We start from the raw sequence: 13,883 nt of genomic DNA, 5'->3' as shown, positions 1-13,883 counted from the left end.
GGGGGGCACACACCGCTTGTGGAGTGAAAAAAATGAGCACAATCCCTGCGGGAATGCCAGAGTGTGGAGGATGCTGCGTGTGCAGGTATTTCTGCTGGGCCAGCACCGAGGGGCAGGGAGGATGCGGAGCTTGAGAGCATCAGCATTAGAGCAGGAATGAGCAGAGTGTGGGCTTTGCTCGCTGACCTAAGTGAAAACACTTGTTCAATCCATGGTAGAAATTGCTGTTTATTAGAAAAAAATCATAAATAAAATAATTTCATCTTGCAATTTACATTTTGCAGCTCAGGAGCAGGTGGAAAAAAAAAACAAAAAACCAACAACAAAACACTAGGAGCTCTAAAACGGCTATAAGCCTTACCCAGAGGTTTGTTTGCCATGCAAATCGAAAGCTCCAGATTTGTCCCTGTCCTTCCACTACTCAGCTCCCACCCCAAACAACAGCCCAACTAAGTTCCCAGGGACCATCTGATGAACAGCAAGGGAATAGAAATTGGAAAAAATAAAATCAGAGAGGAAGTTTAGCAGAAGGAGGCACGCTCTCCATCATGGATACAGAGAAAATCTTCCCTGTGAGCACTCCTGCCCCGAGTGCATCCCTGCCACCGCCACCCTGGCTGGGCTCAGCCCTGCGTGCCTCTCTGCAGCTTGACAAGGGTGCAATGAGTTTGTCAGATCTGGGAAATGGCTCACGGAGCCCTCGCCCTGCTGAGCTCCCCGGGTCCCCCGGCATCCAGTGTCTGGTCCAGCCTGGCCGCAGCACTTGTTTCCTGCAAGCAGGGGTAGGGATATGGAATAGAGCGGTTAGGAGGAACAGACAGTTCCCGGTCAGTGCATTCCTACCACCACCAGTCACAGTCTGGTTCCCTAATAATGCCTCTGATAAGGAAGCTGGAATCCCTTTTAACTTCTGATCCCCTTAGAGATAAGTTGGTTTAGACATAAACAAGTGCCTCTGTCACCAGCAGCTCTCAGAAACGCAGCTGCGAGACCTCGTGGTGAAGTCCGAGTGAGGTCCCACTGCTGCTCCCGGGGGACTTGCTCAGGCAGCTGCATCCCCATCTGGAGGGAGAGGAGGATGAGTTACTTTTCCTCCCCTGTAAAGGTCTCCTGCGTGACTCCATAGGCTTTTTTGGGGGGGAGGAGAGAGGAAAACATGTAAAAATAAGGCATGATGTCTTTCAAACATTACCGGGTTTTGAGGTGAAGTGAAGTCACCTTCCTGCTCTGCTTTTCTCCACGGGGCCCTTGAGATCATTTTTTACCCAAATCAGGCAAAACTAGAGCAGAACCGTGCTGAGAAAAGCATTTCTCTCAGGCCTGGGCGCTGCTTGCAGGTGGGAGGAGGGTGAGGGCAGCCAGTCCGTCCAATGGCACAGGCGGGGTGCCCGGCTCGCTGGGGACCCCAGCCAGGGTACGGGCACGGGGCTGGCACCCAAACCCTGGCAGCAAAGCACTGAGCTTAGCACATGGCTGCTCGGCCACAGAGCAAAGAGCCCGGTCCCTAACACCAGCAGAGACGGGACGGCAGGAGCTGGCACTGTTTGATTTAACCTTTCCCTGGGTTATTGCATCTTCCCTTCAAGGGACTGCCCTTTGAGTAGAGTTCCTGGCTTCCCTCTCCTCCTCTCAGCACCCCGATCAGACCAGGTTGTCTCAGCCTCCAGACGGTCCCCCTTCCATGGGTTTAAGCCTCTGCGGTGTCACTGTCCCCTCTGACTTCTCCTACAGCTCGTCGTCCGACAGGATCAGAACTCTCTTCTCGATGTTTTTGCTCTTTCTGCCGCTCGCTCCCTCCGCCTTGGAGGCCACGTGCCCGTTCTCGCCCGGCGCTTTGTGCTCTGCCTCGTGCATGGACTGCTGGGTGTACTGCTGGTACGTGGGCGAGAAGTTGTGGATGGCGTCCTGCACGATGTCCTGGGGGCTCATGGTCTCCTTCAGCCCGCTCGAGATGCTCTGCATCGGGGCGAGGTTTGCTGAAAAACAGGGAGAGCAGGAGGGTGATGGGACAGCAGATGAGCAACAGCCCGAGTGCTCTGAGGCTGCAGTGACGCTTTTCCTTAGATGAAAGAAGGAAGAGGAGAGGAAGAGCTACCTGTTGTGTTTTCTTTCTTCTCCCTGTACACCTGGCAGGTAAACGCGTAGCGCAGGGCAATGGAAGCAAAGAGCATCTCAATGCAGATGATGAAGTTCTGGTAGCCAGCAGCCACTGTCCCAGCTCCCACCTCCTTCCCGTCTATGATCTGAACTTCGGGGATCACCCCGCATTTCTCCAGGATTGCCAGCAGCGTCCCTGCGCAGGGGAAGGGAGAGGGATCAGCTCTGGTCCCGCACCCCTGGGCTGCGTGGTGCTGCGAGAGGAGGAGGGTGGGGGACCCACCTTGCCAGAAGGAGAGGAAGATGACGGCCTTGATGGTGATGAACTTGAGGACCGGCTCGAACGGGCGCAGCAGGTCCATGGTGGCGAAGTAGAAGAGGAAGAGGGCGTAAAGCGCCAGGCTGACGGAGAAGTTGTAGATGATGGTGATGTAGAGGTAGCCGCTTCGGACACTGCGGGGAGAGAGCAGGCTGCTGCAGCGAGCGCAGCCAGAGGCACAGGGGGAAGAAGGGGAGCAGGGGGTGGGAGGTGCTTTGCCATGGAGGGCAGCCCAGCTGGGGAAGGAGAATGGGAAGTGGGGGAGCAGGGGCTGCTGACGCTTTCTCTTGTGTGACTGTATGATGGCCCCTGAGCGTTTCATCCCCATCTCATCTGTGGTCAGTGAGTCTCCATTCCTGGGCGCTTTGGGCTCCTTGTGGCCTTGCTGCCTGGGGAGGGCTGGCAGGTCACCCCGTCCCCTCTGCCCCCTGCGATGGGGCAGGGACCCAGCCTGTTCCCTTCCCCCAGCAGAGGCCGGTGCCTCCTCCCCAGCCCCACCCAGCATCCTCACTTGAAGTCCCCGTCGTGGTACTTCCCGAACGCCTGCAGGATGATGGTGACGATGGCCATGAGAGGTTTCACGATGCAGAACTGCAGCGTGGCCTGCACAGGGGAGAGACACCGTGCACTCAGGGCCATCCTGCCCCCCCCAGCCCCACCACAGCCAAGCCCCCTGCTCCCAGGACACAGGGGTGAGCAATTCTCCATCTCTGGAGCAACCAGCGCTGCGAGCTGAGATCAGCACCAGCAGACAGGAGGGAGCAGGGCTGTGCCCCCGAGCACTCACAAACAGCAGCGTAGCCACGCCGAGGCAGACGACTGGCTGGCTCAGGGACAGACCAGTGCCAGGATTTATCCCTGCAGCGCAGCCCTGGGCAGTGAGGGAGCCGTCCAGCTAACCTGGGACTGGACAGAGATAAAAATCTCAGCTCTGCAGTGGGAGGAGACCCTGACTCAGCAGTGAGTCAGAGGCAAGGACAGTGAGCGCTGCGCTCTGCTGCTGGCCAGGTGCCGGCAGAGCTGCTCCCTCGGAGGAAAAAAAATGAGCATCTCGGGTAAGATTTCTCCTTGGGTAAGGAACCCACTGAGACGCAGCCAGGAGAGCCCTCGTCCCTTGCTGCAGAGGGGAGCGGAGGCGATGCTCCCCACCGGGTACCCACCTGCTTGCAGAAGCGCAGGAACCCGATGGAGTAGGACATGCCCTGAAGGCAGCAGGTCCCGTAGAAGCAGCTGGACCTGGAAGTAGAAGCCGAGGAGATGCCGTTGGGGTAGCTGGATGGGGGAAGTGGGTGAGGAAAGGCTGAGGAGCTCGTGGTGCGCCACCACTTACGCAATGGGCTTCCCTCGGATCTCCGTCATGATGGTGCTCTCCCCACCGAGGTACTCAAAGCACAGGCTTAGGAAGCTGTAAATCACGAAAGCTGGCAAGGCAAGGGCAGGCACGATCAGCAGGGCTGGTGGAGGTGCAGGGGGTTCTTACATTTCCCATCCCTCCCTGCTCAGACGTCCTCTCATCCACCCCGGCACAGCACCAGGGTTTGGGACTCCGGTCCAGGTGGGTGGGAGGCCACCAGCAGGCCAAATCCATCTGAGCCAGACGCGCCGTGCCACGTGTACAGGGTAAGTGTGTTTTGCTGCAGACGCAGCAGCTCTGCTGTGTACACACAGCCCCTGCACGCAGAGCACGTGGTGGCACTTGTGTGTCCCAGCAGTGCCCAAAGAGCCGGCCCTTGTGCGCACCCAGACAAGCCCAGGAGCCTTGCAATGGCCGGAGCCCTTCATGGAAGGACCTCAGCAATGCCAAGGGGTAGCACAAGAAGCTGGTGGGCAGCAAGGAGCAGACCCTGCACAGTTTTCTTGGACAGCCCCACCACTTTTTGTTTCACGCTCTCTTGCTCCAAACCTGAAGTATTACACGTGCCCTGGCGGGAAGCAGCCCGGTGCAAGAGCAACCTCAGCTCTCAACAGTTCCCCTTGCGCCTCAAAACATCCCGACTCCCCAGTTTCTTAGGTAAGTGTACCTTTAGAAAAACTGCATTGCTACCTCAAAGGCAGCCAGAAAACCCTTCCTGGGAACATGACCAGATGCTGGGCTCCCTCTGAGCCTGCAGGTGTCTGCCCGTGGGCCGCCTCTCTCCCTGCTGCTGATGGGGAAGGAAGGGGGAAACCTCCACGTGGAGGAAGGAGAGTCGGAAGTGAAAACGGTGGAGATCTGGCACTGCATGCAACCCAGGCTGCTCCAGAGACGTGGGTCAGGGGGAGGAGAGTCCTGCTTTGCCGTCAGCATCCCTGCCAAGGTGGCTGCCCTGCGCTCACCTTCGTAGCAGTCGCGCACCGAGTCGAAGTAGACGTAGTACTGGTGGCTGCCGAGGAGGAGGAGGCTGAGCCAGGAGTCGAAGGCATAGATGGGCACGATGAAGAGGATGCGGATGATGTAGCGCTGCTCCTTGGGGACGGTGTAGTTCCGCAGGTGCGTGTAGATCTGCAAAGGAGAGCGTGCCCGTTGCACGCAGCGATGGCAGAGCCTGAGCTGAAGGTGGCTCTCAGAGGCAGTGGCTCACCCCAGGGCAGCCCCCAGCAGCACGGATCTAAAATCAGCAGCAGCACCCCAAAACGTGCCCGCTGGCGGGGTGCTGCAAGGCTGCGTGCCCCAAAGGCGCAGGCCTGTGGCGCTGGAGGAGACACGTGCTGGAGCTCCCCGCTGGGAGCTGCCTGCGGGCGCTGCTGATGCCCTGCGCCTCTCCCAGCTCCGGCAGCACGCGGGCAAAGTCCACGCTCCCGAGGCAGAGATATCCCCTGCAGCCCCAGGAGGAAATACCCACCCGGGGCGATGGTTTGCAGCGAGCTTGGTGCCAATCGATAGCTTTGCCCCAGCGTTACCGCAGAGCCGCGGCTCCGTCCCGCCCGTACCTGGTGGAAGGTGATGATGAGCGCCGACCAGACGAAGATGCCGGAGATGACCTGTGCTGCCGTGGTGGTCAGGAAGAGCTGCTGGCCGTCCTGGGAGTCGTTGTGGGCGGTCATCAGCATGGCGAGGGCTGGGGAAGGGATGGCCGAGGCCAGCCTGGTCACCGTGCTGGGCCCTGGGGAGCCGGGTGGCGTGGGAGAGGGCACGGCCCGGGTGGCATTACTCATCTGCGGGAGGGAGAGGCACGGGGAGTGGCGCAGGATGGAGGTAAGCTGGGGAGGGGGAAGGTCCCAGCAGGTTTCCCGGCCCACGCAGCGTGGACAAACTGCCTGTGAGTTTTTCTCCTCCCCAGGCCTTTTCCAGCAGGTCCCTCACCCAAGCCAGCCGATTCACTGTGGCCAGGGCTGCTTCCAGCAGGACAACGCAAACGTCCTTCAAGAGCGGACCCTTGTGTCTCCAAGGGGGTGTCTCCGCTCCCTGTGTCCCCTGAAATGTCTGCTTTTCCCCACCTGCCTTGCTCCTTCTGGTTTCCTCAGGGAAAGATCTGCCCATGTTTGTGCTCCTGGGAGCACACTTGTGGCTCAGGACCTTTTTTCACCAGGCACCAGAGACTTAAGGCTTAAAAATCACCCCCATTCAGCCCCTTAACAAGAAGCCATCAGGCCCCTGACATCCCTGCAGACAGTGCGTGCACATCATCACCTCCCTGGGAGTCCGGAGAACACCAAGATCCTTGTGGTGTCATTCCCCCCACCCCCCAAATTTGTCTCCTTTCCTCATGAGTGACATGCTAGGGGCAAACCCCAGGGTTTACCAAGGGGCTGGACATTTGGCATCACCATCACTTGACGTTCAGCCAGGGAGCAAGCCTCATTCTTTTTGGGATCTTGGGGGTCCTGGTGGAGTTTCGGGGATGCGGGAGCACTCCTGCATCCTCACAGCATCCTCGTGGGCAGCTCTGCCCTCCCCGAAGCCGCTCGCCCCAAGCACTCCCAGCACAGAGGGTGGCCGGGACACGCAGGGCGCTGTGTACCCTGCAGCTCCAAACAGCAAGAACCAACCTAATAATACGCTTTTATTTATAGGGCAGCTTCATATCTCAAGGCCAACAGATGCACAAACTGCTGTGTTTGGCCTCTCTTTGTGCTAATCTATGGAAAGCTGCTTTTTCCCCAAGTATAACAATAGCGGTTTAAAAAACAGCAGCGAGCGGAGCTCTACCAACACAGGCACTCCTCGGCGTGCTGGTAATAAACAAAGATTTTAGCTGCTCGGTAACTATCACCCAGAGGAAAACCTGTAAGCACGGACTGGCGAGAGGCAGGAAAATATCTGCTCTCGATAAGCCTGCTAGGGAATGACCTCGATCCACTTAAAACACAAAAACCAACCCAAAGCCGGAGCTCGCCTGGCTCGCCCTCTCCCCGAACCCCAAGCTGGTAGGAGAGGAAACCCAGCTGGTGTCAGATCAACAGCCCTAAAAATACCTCCCGCCGCCTGTAAGCGGAGATGCTCGGGGCGGGCTGGGTGGCCGCGGGCTGGCGAGGTCCCAAGGGCTCGTCCCGGCGTACCTGCGGCGGGGCGGCTGGCCGAGGGCTCACGGAGGCGGCAGGAGCCTCGGTTTTTTGCTCCGTGCAGCTGTGGTGACCCTGCCCCGGCCAGCAGGAAGCAGGATCCCGGGGAGGGATCTGTTCTTTGGACAGAGCGGACCTGCCTTGTAAACATTAACTGGAGGCCGGGGAGAGCTGGAGGCGTAGGGAGGAGGGAGAGAGATGAGCTGGGCCCCCTTCCCTGCAGTCCCCCGTGCTTTTTGGGGATGCCCTGCGACAGGTTTGGCAGTGCTCACCCTCTGCCCAAGCGTTGTGCTTGGGCAGGGCACGATCCGGCTCCCTTCCTGATCGCTAGCCCCATTTATTCTGTTCTCAGCCCGGCGCCGTGCCGCGGATGCTTGGCCCAGGCCATGCTGCCTCCTATTAGCTTTCACAGCCCGGCTGTGGAGCAAGCACCACGGCACCAGCAGCCGGCCTTGGCAGCCTCTCCCGTGTTGTAAAACTCGTCGGAGCAAGTCATTAAAAACAAAAGCCTCCGTGCCACTCGGAGCCAGGGCTCCCAGCTCCTGGTAATCAGATCCCGGCCGTGCAAGGTAGCCGGGCAATTCAATGCAGCCGAGGGCCCGTTTGCTTCCAAAACAAAGGCAGCCAGGAGGTGCGAGGGTAATTCCAGCTCCAAAACTCAGCTCAACGGGACGGCGCTAGTGCCGCATCCAGCCGGGCTGTGCTCAGACGCAGACACCTGCCCTGCACAGCCCCCCTGCGACTTGGGGATGCTGAGGGAGTGCTGAGCCAAAAAAAAACCACAACAGGCAGTGACACCTTTCTTGGGGCAGACCACCTGCAGGATCTTGTTGTCCGGTATCCCCCTCGCACGACAGGCTGCTGGATCCTTCCCCAGCTGCCTGCAGCCGGGACGCCTTGCAGTACGCAAACGCCACCCTGGCGGCAGCCCTGTGGGGCAGGGACAGCCAGGAAGGAAGCAGAAGCCCCCGCGGCCCCCGCCAGGAGAAATACCTCCAGCACGTGCCCATAAATAAGGCAGAGCAGCACCGAGCCTTCCTCAAAGCCCACCCGGAGCAGTGGGTGATGCACGCACAGGGCTCCTGCTGCAGGCTCTGCCCTGCCACCTGCACCCACAGGTGCTGGGGGACGATGGCTGGGGCAGCCTCTGCTCCGCTGGGGGAGCCCCAGCAGCCCACCGGGACCCCCAGCAGCCCACCAGGACCCCCCTCCCGATCCCAGGGCCCCACTCACCCTGCGGGGCTCCTCCGGGAGCCGGCCTCGGCTGCCTCCTGCCGTGCACCTGCCTCTGCATCCCCTGCGCCCTCCTCCACCACAAGACTCCTCCTCCGGGCACCTTCCCAGCCGGGCACCCTCACCTCGCCAGCCCCGCGCACCCTCGCCTGCCCCGGGGGGCTCAGTCCCAGCCCTCTGCCCCTTCCCTGGGCCCCAGGGTGGCTGGAGCAGCAGGTAGGGCTTTGCCTCCTGCGGAAAAGCTGCCAAACGTACCTTTCCAGTCCGCCCCACTTGGCACCCACGCCCGGAAAGCAAACACGGAAGGCTCCGGTGCTGCTGCCCCACGAGCAGCCCGTGGCTGTGGGTGAGCGCCGTGCTGCCTGCCCGGGCAGCAAAGACAGTTCTCCTTGCAGTTGGGAGTTAATCTTTCCTGGAGGATAACGATGACTAAAAGGCAGACATCTGGTTGTACAAGCAGCCAGGCTCGCGTGGCTGTTTTTTGGGGCAGGCCTTCCCCCAGCTTTACTGCAGATAAGAGAGCAAAGTCGAAGGGCCAACTGCTCGTGGTCTGATTTATCACCCGTAGGAAGGCAGCCAGATAAGTCTGTTGTGGCTCCGAGCATCAAATGGGAGAGATTGCCACGTCCTTTCTTTGCCTGCCACTGTGTGCAGACCTGGTGGCAAAGAGAACCAGGAAATTACGGTGGTTAACCTGTGGTTGGCTTTCAGGTAGCGACACTCAAAAGTCTTCAGGGCACAGCAGCGGTGTGCTGACGTTATCACCACAGTGGAAGATGTGATTTACATTCAATTTGCTGATTAACATACACTTTCCACGAGTTGCTGGACCCACAGACACCGTAGGAGTACCACGAACCAGGAAATACACTGAATTTTGTAATGGAAAAGAATCTCTATTAGCAAACCAGGATCAGCATTAACAAATTCCACATGCCTCTCTCAGCCCTCCTGGAGCAAGAACATAAAAAGTGTAAAAGAGAGAAAATTTGGAGTTCTGACAGATGCAAATCTTTGATTCTTGGAAGCACAGTTTGGAAAACTATTTTTAGATGAAATTTCTTGTCAAGGGCAGCTGCAAGCCTGCAGCTTTTGAATGTACTTTTAAAAAACCTTTCATTTCTCATTATCCTTTAAATATTGTAAATAACCCTTACTACACAGAGGGAGTCCTTTTGAAGTTCGTTTTCTGCTTTTCTACCTTTAGGGGATCTTTTAGCAACAGAAATGATCCTGCAACTGGATCTACACAGGGAACGGCTGTGCTAGTATCAGTGGTTCCTAACACAACACAGGTCTTTCCTGCCCAGAATTTAAATACAAGACCTGGCCTCTGTCTACTCAGTCAAGTTCATAAGTGACAAAAGTGTGTAATAGCTTACTTAAAAATTTACTACTTAGTGTTAATTGTTCAAAGAAAAGGTAAAAACAAACGTGCTTTCCAGGCAAATAGCAAAAGTTGGACTATTAAGTGTTGCATTTACTCACATGACTTCATGTAACACCACTTTTTTTCAACGGACTTGGCAGACACACCGCTGTGTAACCCCCACAAGTCCTTCTGACCTCACGTCTCCTCTGACAGGTGCTTTAGAAAAGGGGCAGCTTGCTGCGGGTGGTCCAGAGCTACGCACATGCTGCCTCTCTAAAACGCTGATAACACATGATAGGTAAACAGCCAATATTTTGTCTTTTTTTCACCACTAATTCGGGTTCCTTTCTGCCATCCTGACATCAGCTTTCACAAACTTTGAACAGTGTGATTATCCACCTCTTTAAAATTTGACTGAAAGTAAAGAATGGGTTCAGAAAACATCAGGAAGGGCCTGACATACGGACAAAAGCAGTCATATAGGAGTCATTTCCTTAAAAAAAACAGTCAAGAAAATCTTTCCTATTATGCAACTGCTGCTGATTTGTTACCGAGGCTCGTATTTCAATTGAAGTGATTTTCACAGAGTAAGAAAGAAAACACATAAAATTAGATTCATCAATGTTTCTTTTATTCACTCTGCACTGGGTGTTCCCCTTTGCGGTACACTGTAGCTACAGAGCTTGGCATCTATCACTCCTCAGGACACAAATGCAGAGCCACGTTTCCCAAATATACAACCCACCCAAAGTGATAAAAATAAAATTTCTCTTGTATGTCGAGACAATTGCGCTTGTCTCATCACTGACTATATGGACTGCAAACCTGTCACAGTAATAAAACCCACAAACGTTCTACACAGTAGAGAAAAATTCATCAAATTCCTCAGTATGTCCAAAACCAGCACAAAGACATTCCATCATTTTCATTTTTTGTCCTTTTAAAAAAGTGGTGATGAGTCATGGACTCAAGATCATTTCCTTGAATCCAGATGGTACAACTTCACCACACTTGGCAACTTCGGATCACTTCCCGTAGAGCTTGTATTCCTTCCATGGTCTTGTCTTTTAAAGCCATGGCGAGAAGAACAGGTTTGTTCCCAGCTTCCTGAGACACGAACGCCACCAGGTTTTTGGCACAAACATGGACGAGGGGCTGAAAAGCAAAGGTATACAGATGTGTACTCTTACAGCTGGGAGAGCCCTCATACGTGCGTTACGAGAGGAAGAGTCTTGCAATGACTCGTTTGTGGAGCACACAGAGAACCTGTCTATACTGGACTCAGACTGAACATCAGTTTGCTGAACAGTTCCAGCATGATTAGAAACAGACACGCAGCTTGGCTGGTCAGCATAGCCAAGCCATGGTACAGGACATTTTAGAAAGCACTTTCTCAACTATCTTAAAATGGAAGAGTTTGGACCTGAGAGTGACAGATGCTCAACCCACCCTGAAACAACTTAACAGGAGTTGCACTTGAATTAAGTTTTGCACCAGTTTGGAAAATCTGGAAAGCTGGTGCGGAGAGTCTTTTCTTCTGCTATTGTCTTGTAGAAAGACAGAGAAGAAAGCTGTCTTGTTTTCTGCAATTCTTAGAGATCTCAAAGTGGTGTTATATACACACTCTTTGCATGCCATGTTTTACACATGTATTTCTGATTTTAATAGAATAATGAAAAACAGAAATAAATGGTGAGGCCGAAGCAAAGAAAAGGGATATAATCATTTTAATGATTTTTTTTTTGAACAAGAATGTCCAGCTTGTCTAGGTTTTATTGACACCATAGCTATGTATTTATTAAAAGGCTGAGCTTGCTTGATTTTAGCTACCATTGTGTGTTGGAAGCATGTACCATCCCAAATGGGGATGTTAATAACAAGCAGGAAACCAGCAAACTAAAAAGCCTTTTCTTAAAGTTTAGATTGATTAAGTTGGTAAAATTATTTAAAAATACTATGTAACCAAGTATACAAAGGCACTTCCCATCTCCAAAGTAAAAGACAAAAAAACAAATTGAAGGTGGTGCTGTTCAGAATTAGTAGATGTCACACCTAGCAAAACAAAGGTTCTCCCATCTAGGAGAGGCAGCTATTACTGAAGAATGAGAACTCCATAATGAGAAGCTGCAGACAGAATTGGGAACCCGTGTTGCTAGAGTTTTTCTAGTTTAGGCTAGTAAGTAATATTTGACAGCTCCAGTCCTGATGGAAAGCCTCATAATTTTGTAGCTCTATAACTTTTTGTTTTAATGCTTGACTAGTTGACGCTTTGCGAAATACGTTTCCTTCTGCTTTCTCTCCAGCTTTGTGAAATAGTCGATAAAAATTCATTTTGTTGAAGCAAAACAAATTAAACTTTATCAAGGGCAGGTGCTGGCAAGCACACTTGGGAGAGGGCAACTAAAGTCCATTATGGGGCTGGCATGGGTGGGGGTTGGGGGGAAGAGAAGAGACTTGAAAAGTTAAATTTATTGGAACTGAAACCCAGAAAAGGTTATCGAAGGCCATATGTTTGATCTTGCAACCTTTAAATCAACACCAGCTGTATCAAACCTGCCATAAACACTGCAAAGCAACCCATATCCTGTAGGATACAAAATACCAGACCCCCAAACCACTCAGTTAGTTAAACTTATGCTGAAGAACAGATAAATGTGCATATTTTTCTGATGAACCCCTCTTCCTTCGGAACAGATTTTTACATTAATTTTACCACTATGCAAACACCGCTTAACTACAGTGATTCATCAACTCCCTGGCAACTGGTGCAGCCCCACCTACTACATTTCCCCCTCTGCCTTGGTGCCAGCGTGCTGTGCATCTGTTCTTACCTCATCCTTGCCCAGTAGCACTTTTGTGGTGAGCGAAGGCCTGCCAATGTTGTCGCCTATTGTGTTGGGGTCCACATAGACGAGCGTCCCCAGCTTGCCATACTGCGTTACCACCACAAGAATGGAGTTGGAGAACGCCGTGCACACCACCTCCGTGGGGACCCCGTGTACCACTTCCTCTCGCTGCTTTGACGTCACGATGGGATTTGCTGCCATTGCTGCAGAAAACAATAACATAACATTAGATTAAAAACACGGACCACAGGCTATAAAAAGCCGGAATCCTTTCATTCACTTGGTAGACCGAGGTTAAGTTGATTTCAGAGCATAACAGCACCCAGAGGTGTAGGCGAAGCGGTGAGCCTGGACAGGAACAGTTGTCAACACCCAGCGTCCACACGCACCTCACAGGAAGCTGAAATCCAAGTGCGCCCACACGGACAAGTTGCTGTTTATAGGTTTTCACACTACTCGCGGTTTAACGATGACTGGACCTGTTCCTACCGAGCGCAGCACGAAGCAGAACCGGCCGTACCTCACCCTTACTGCCACCAAGGGGAGACCCCCAAACCCCCGCACCTTGCAGGCCTCAGCACTGGGGGGGCAGGCAAGCAGGCGACAAAAACACCGACAATAACTACCCAAAACTATGTATTTTTTTAGGATGCCCCCTCCCTCCCCCCCCCACATCGCATCTCTCAGAGAAGAGGGGAGCGGAGCTGCGCCCCCACAGGCCCCTCGCTGCGGGAGGTGCCCGCCATCCCCTCACCCCTCCCCGGGCTCAGCCTGAGCACAGACCCCGCTCCGCCGCCCCTACCCTCCTCAGGCCTCGCTGCCGCCGCCGTTCTCCGCCCGGGCCCGCCCAGCCACGACAGAAGCGGCGCCTTTCCCCTCCCTCCAGCCGCCCGCGGCGCGGGGAGATGGCGCAGGGCCGCCGCCATCGCCGCCGCCGTCTCCTCAGCGCGGGGCCGCCATTAGCGGGCCGCCCGCCCAGGGCGGCGCCATCTGCAGCGCCCCCCTCGCTCTCCTCACGGGCAGCTCCCCCCCCCCAAGCCATCTTCGGGTGTTTTCTGGTCGTTTTTCGCTGAAAATCGCGGCTGAAAATGTAGAAGGGAGTGGGGTGTGCCCGTCCGTGACTGCCCTGCGTGTGTGGCGGGACGGGGTTGACCTGGTGGCAGGAGGGAGGCCGCTAAATTTTTTTAATTTTATTATTTTTTTTCTTTCAGTTTTTACCCACGGTGTGTCTGTGCCCAGCAGCTGGGTGTTGCTGTGTAGTGCTGGGTGGTTGAGGCATGCAGGGCAGCTCAGCAGAGGGGACGCATTCTGTCACAGAGCCTTTGGGGCCATCCATCCTCTCACGGCCACCTTCACTTGGGTCCTGTCCTCCTCCGGCACCAGTGGGACGCCTGGGTTCACTGCTGATGGGACAAACAGGATAGTTTTCACCACTAAAATACTCTTCAACCCGTGCCCCCTTTGCTCTTGGTTCCTGAGCAAAATGCATATGGCTCGAGCAAGTAGCTCCTGCCCACCTGTGCTATAATGGGAG

The 13,883-nt window shown here is 54.7% G+C and overlaps 2 protein-coding genes across 8 annotated transcripts; both read right to left on the bottom strand.

Annotated features, from left to right (window-relative positions):
* Positions 1-210: 210 nt before the first annotated feature.
* Positions 211-8,811, bottom strand: TMEM184A (transmembrane protein 184A). Of its 5 annotated transcripts, none has more exons than XM_083799945.1 (9): positions 8,387-8,811; positions 5,327-5,551; positions 4,733-4,898; positions 3,747-3,837; positions 3,577-3,652; positions 2,928-3,019; positions 2,381-2,550; positions 2,096-2,293; positions 211-1,976 (listed from the first exon to the last, which is right to left on the bottom strand). In XM_083799945.1, exons 2-9 carry the CDS (start codon positions 5,549-5,551, stop codon positions 1,726-1,728), a joined length of 1,269 nt encoding a protein of 422 aa, XP_083656071.1. In that variant the 5' UTR covers positions 8,387-8,811; the 3' UTR covers positions 211-1,725. The 5 variants fall into 5 exon arrangements, with proteins under 5 accessions (XP_083656071.1, XP_083656074.1, XP_083656070.1 ...); XM_083799948.1 differs by lacking the exon at positions 8,387-8,811 and adding an exon at positions 8,132-8,376 and having other exon boundaries at positions 5,327-5,454; XM_083799944.1 differs by lacking the exon at positions 8,387-8,811 and adding an exon at positions 8,132-8,375.
* A 1,303-nt stretch (positions 8,812-10,114) lies between these two features.
* Positions 10,115-13,321, bottom strand: PSMG3 (proteasome assembly chaperone 3). Of its 3 annotated transcripts, none has more exons than XM_083799949.1 (3): positions 13,152-13,321; positions 12,335-12,552; positions 10,115-10,658 (listed from the first exon to the last, which is right to left on the bottom strand). In XM_083799949.1, the coding sequence occupies exons 1-3, from the start codon at positions 13,273-13,275 to the stop codon at positions 10,506-10,508; spliced, it is 495 nt and encodes a 164-aa protein (XP_083656075.1). In that variant the 5' UTR covers positions 13,276-13,321; the 3' UTR covers positions 10,115-10,505. The 3 variants fall into 3 exon arrangements, with proteins under 3 accessions (XP_083656075.1, XP_083656076.1, XP_083656077.1); XM_083799950.1 differs by lacking the exon at positions 13,152-13,321 and adding an exon at positions 12,672-12,985; XM_083799951.1 differs by lacking the exon at positions 13,152-13,321 and adding an exon at positions 12,739-12,985.
* Positions 13,322-13,883: the final 562 nt, after the last annotated feature.

The sequence above is a fragment of the Anser anser genome (genome assembly GCF_964211835.1).
Source record: "Anser anser genome assembly, chromosome: 15".
Taxonomy (NCBI): Eukaryota; Metazoa; Chordata; class Aves; order Anseriformes; family Anatidae; genus Anser; species Anser anser.
Note: the sequence above shows the minus strand (reverse complement) of the source record. Positions and strands in the feature narration are given on the sequence as shown.

Coding starts and splice junctions, on each gene's coding strand:
- TMEM184A (XM_083799945.1), bottom strand. CDS start 5,551: ATGAGTAATGCCACCCGGGCCGTGCCCTCTCCCACGCCACCCGGCTCC. Junction 3,020..3,576: donor TCCTGCGCTTCTGCAAGCAG/GTGGGTACCCGG, acceptor TCCCCTGTGCAG/GCCACGCTGCAGTTCTGCAT. Junction 2,294..2,380: donor CTTCCTCTCCTTCTGGCAAG/GTGGGTCCCCCA, acceptor TCCCCTGCGCAG/GGACGCTGCTGGCAATCCTG.
- PSMG3 (XM_083799949.1), bottom strand. CDS start 13,275: ATGGCGGCGGCCCTGCGCCATCTCCCCGCGCCGCGGGCGGCTGGAGGG. Junction 12,553..13,151: donor GGCAGCGAGGCCTGAGGAGG/GTAGGGGCGGCG, acceptor TGTTTTCTGCAG/CAATGGCAGCAAATCCCATC. Junction 10,659..12,334: donor TGCTACTGGGCAAGGATGAG/GTAAGAACAGAT, acceptor TTTGCTTTTCAG/CCCCTCGTCCATGTTTGTGC.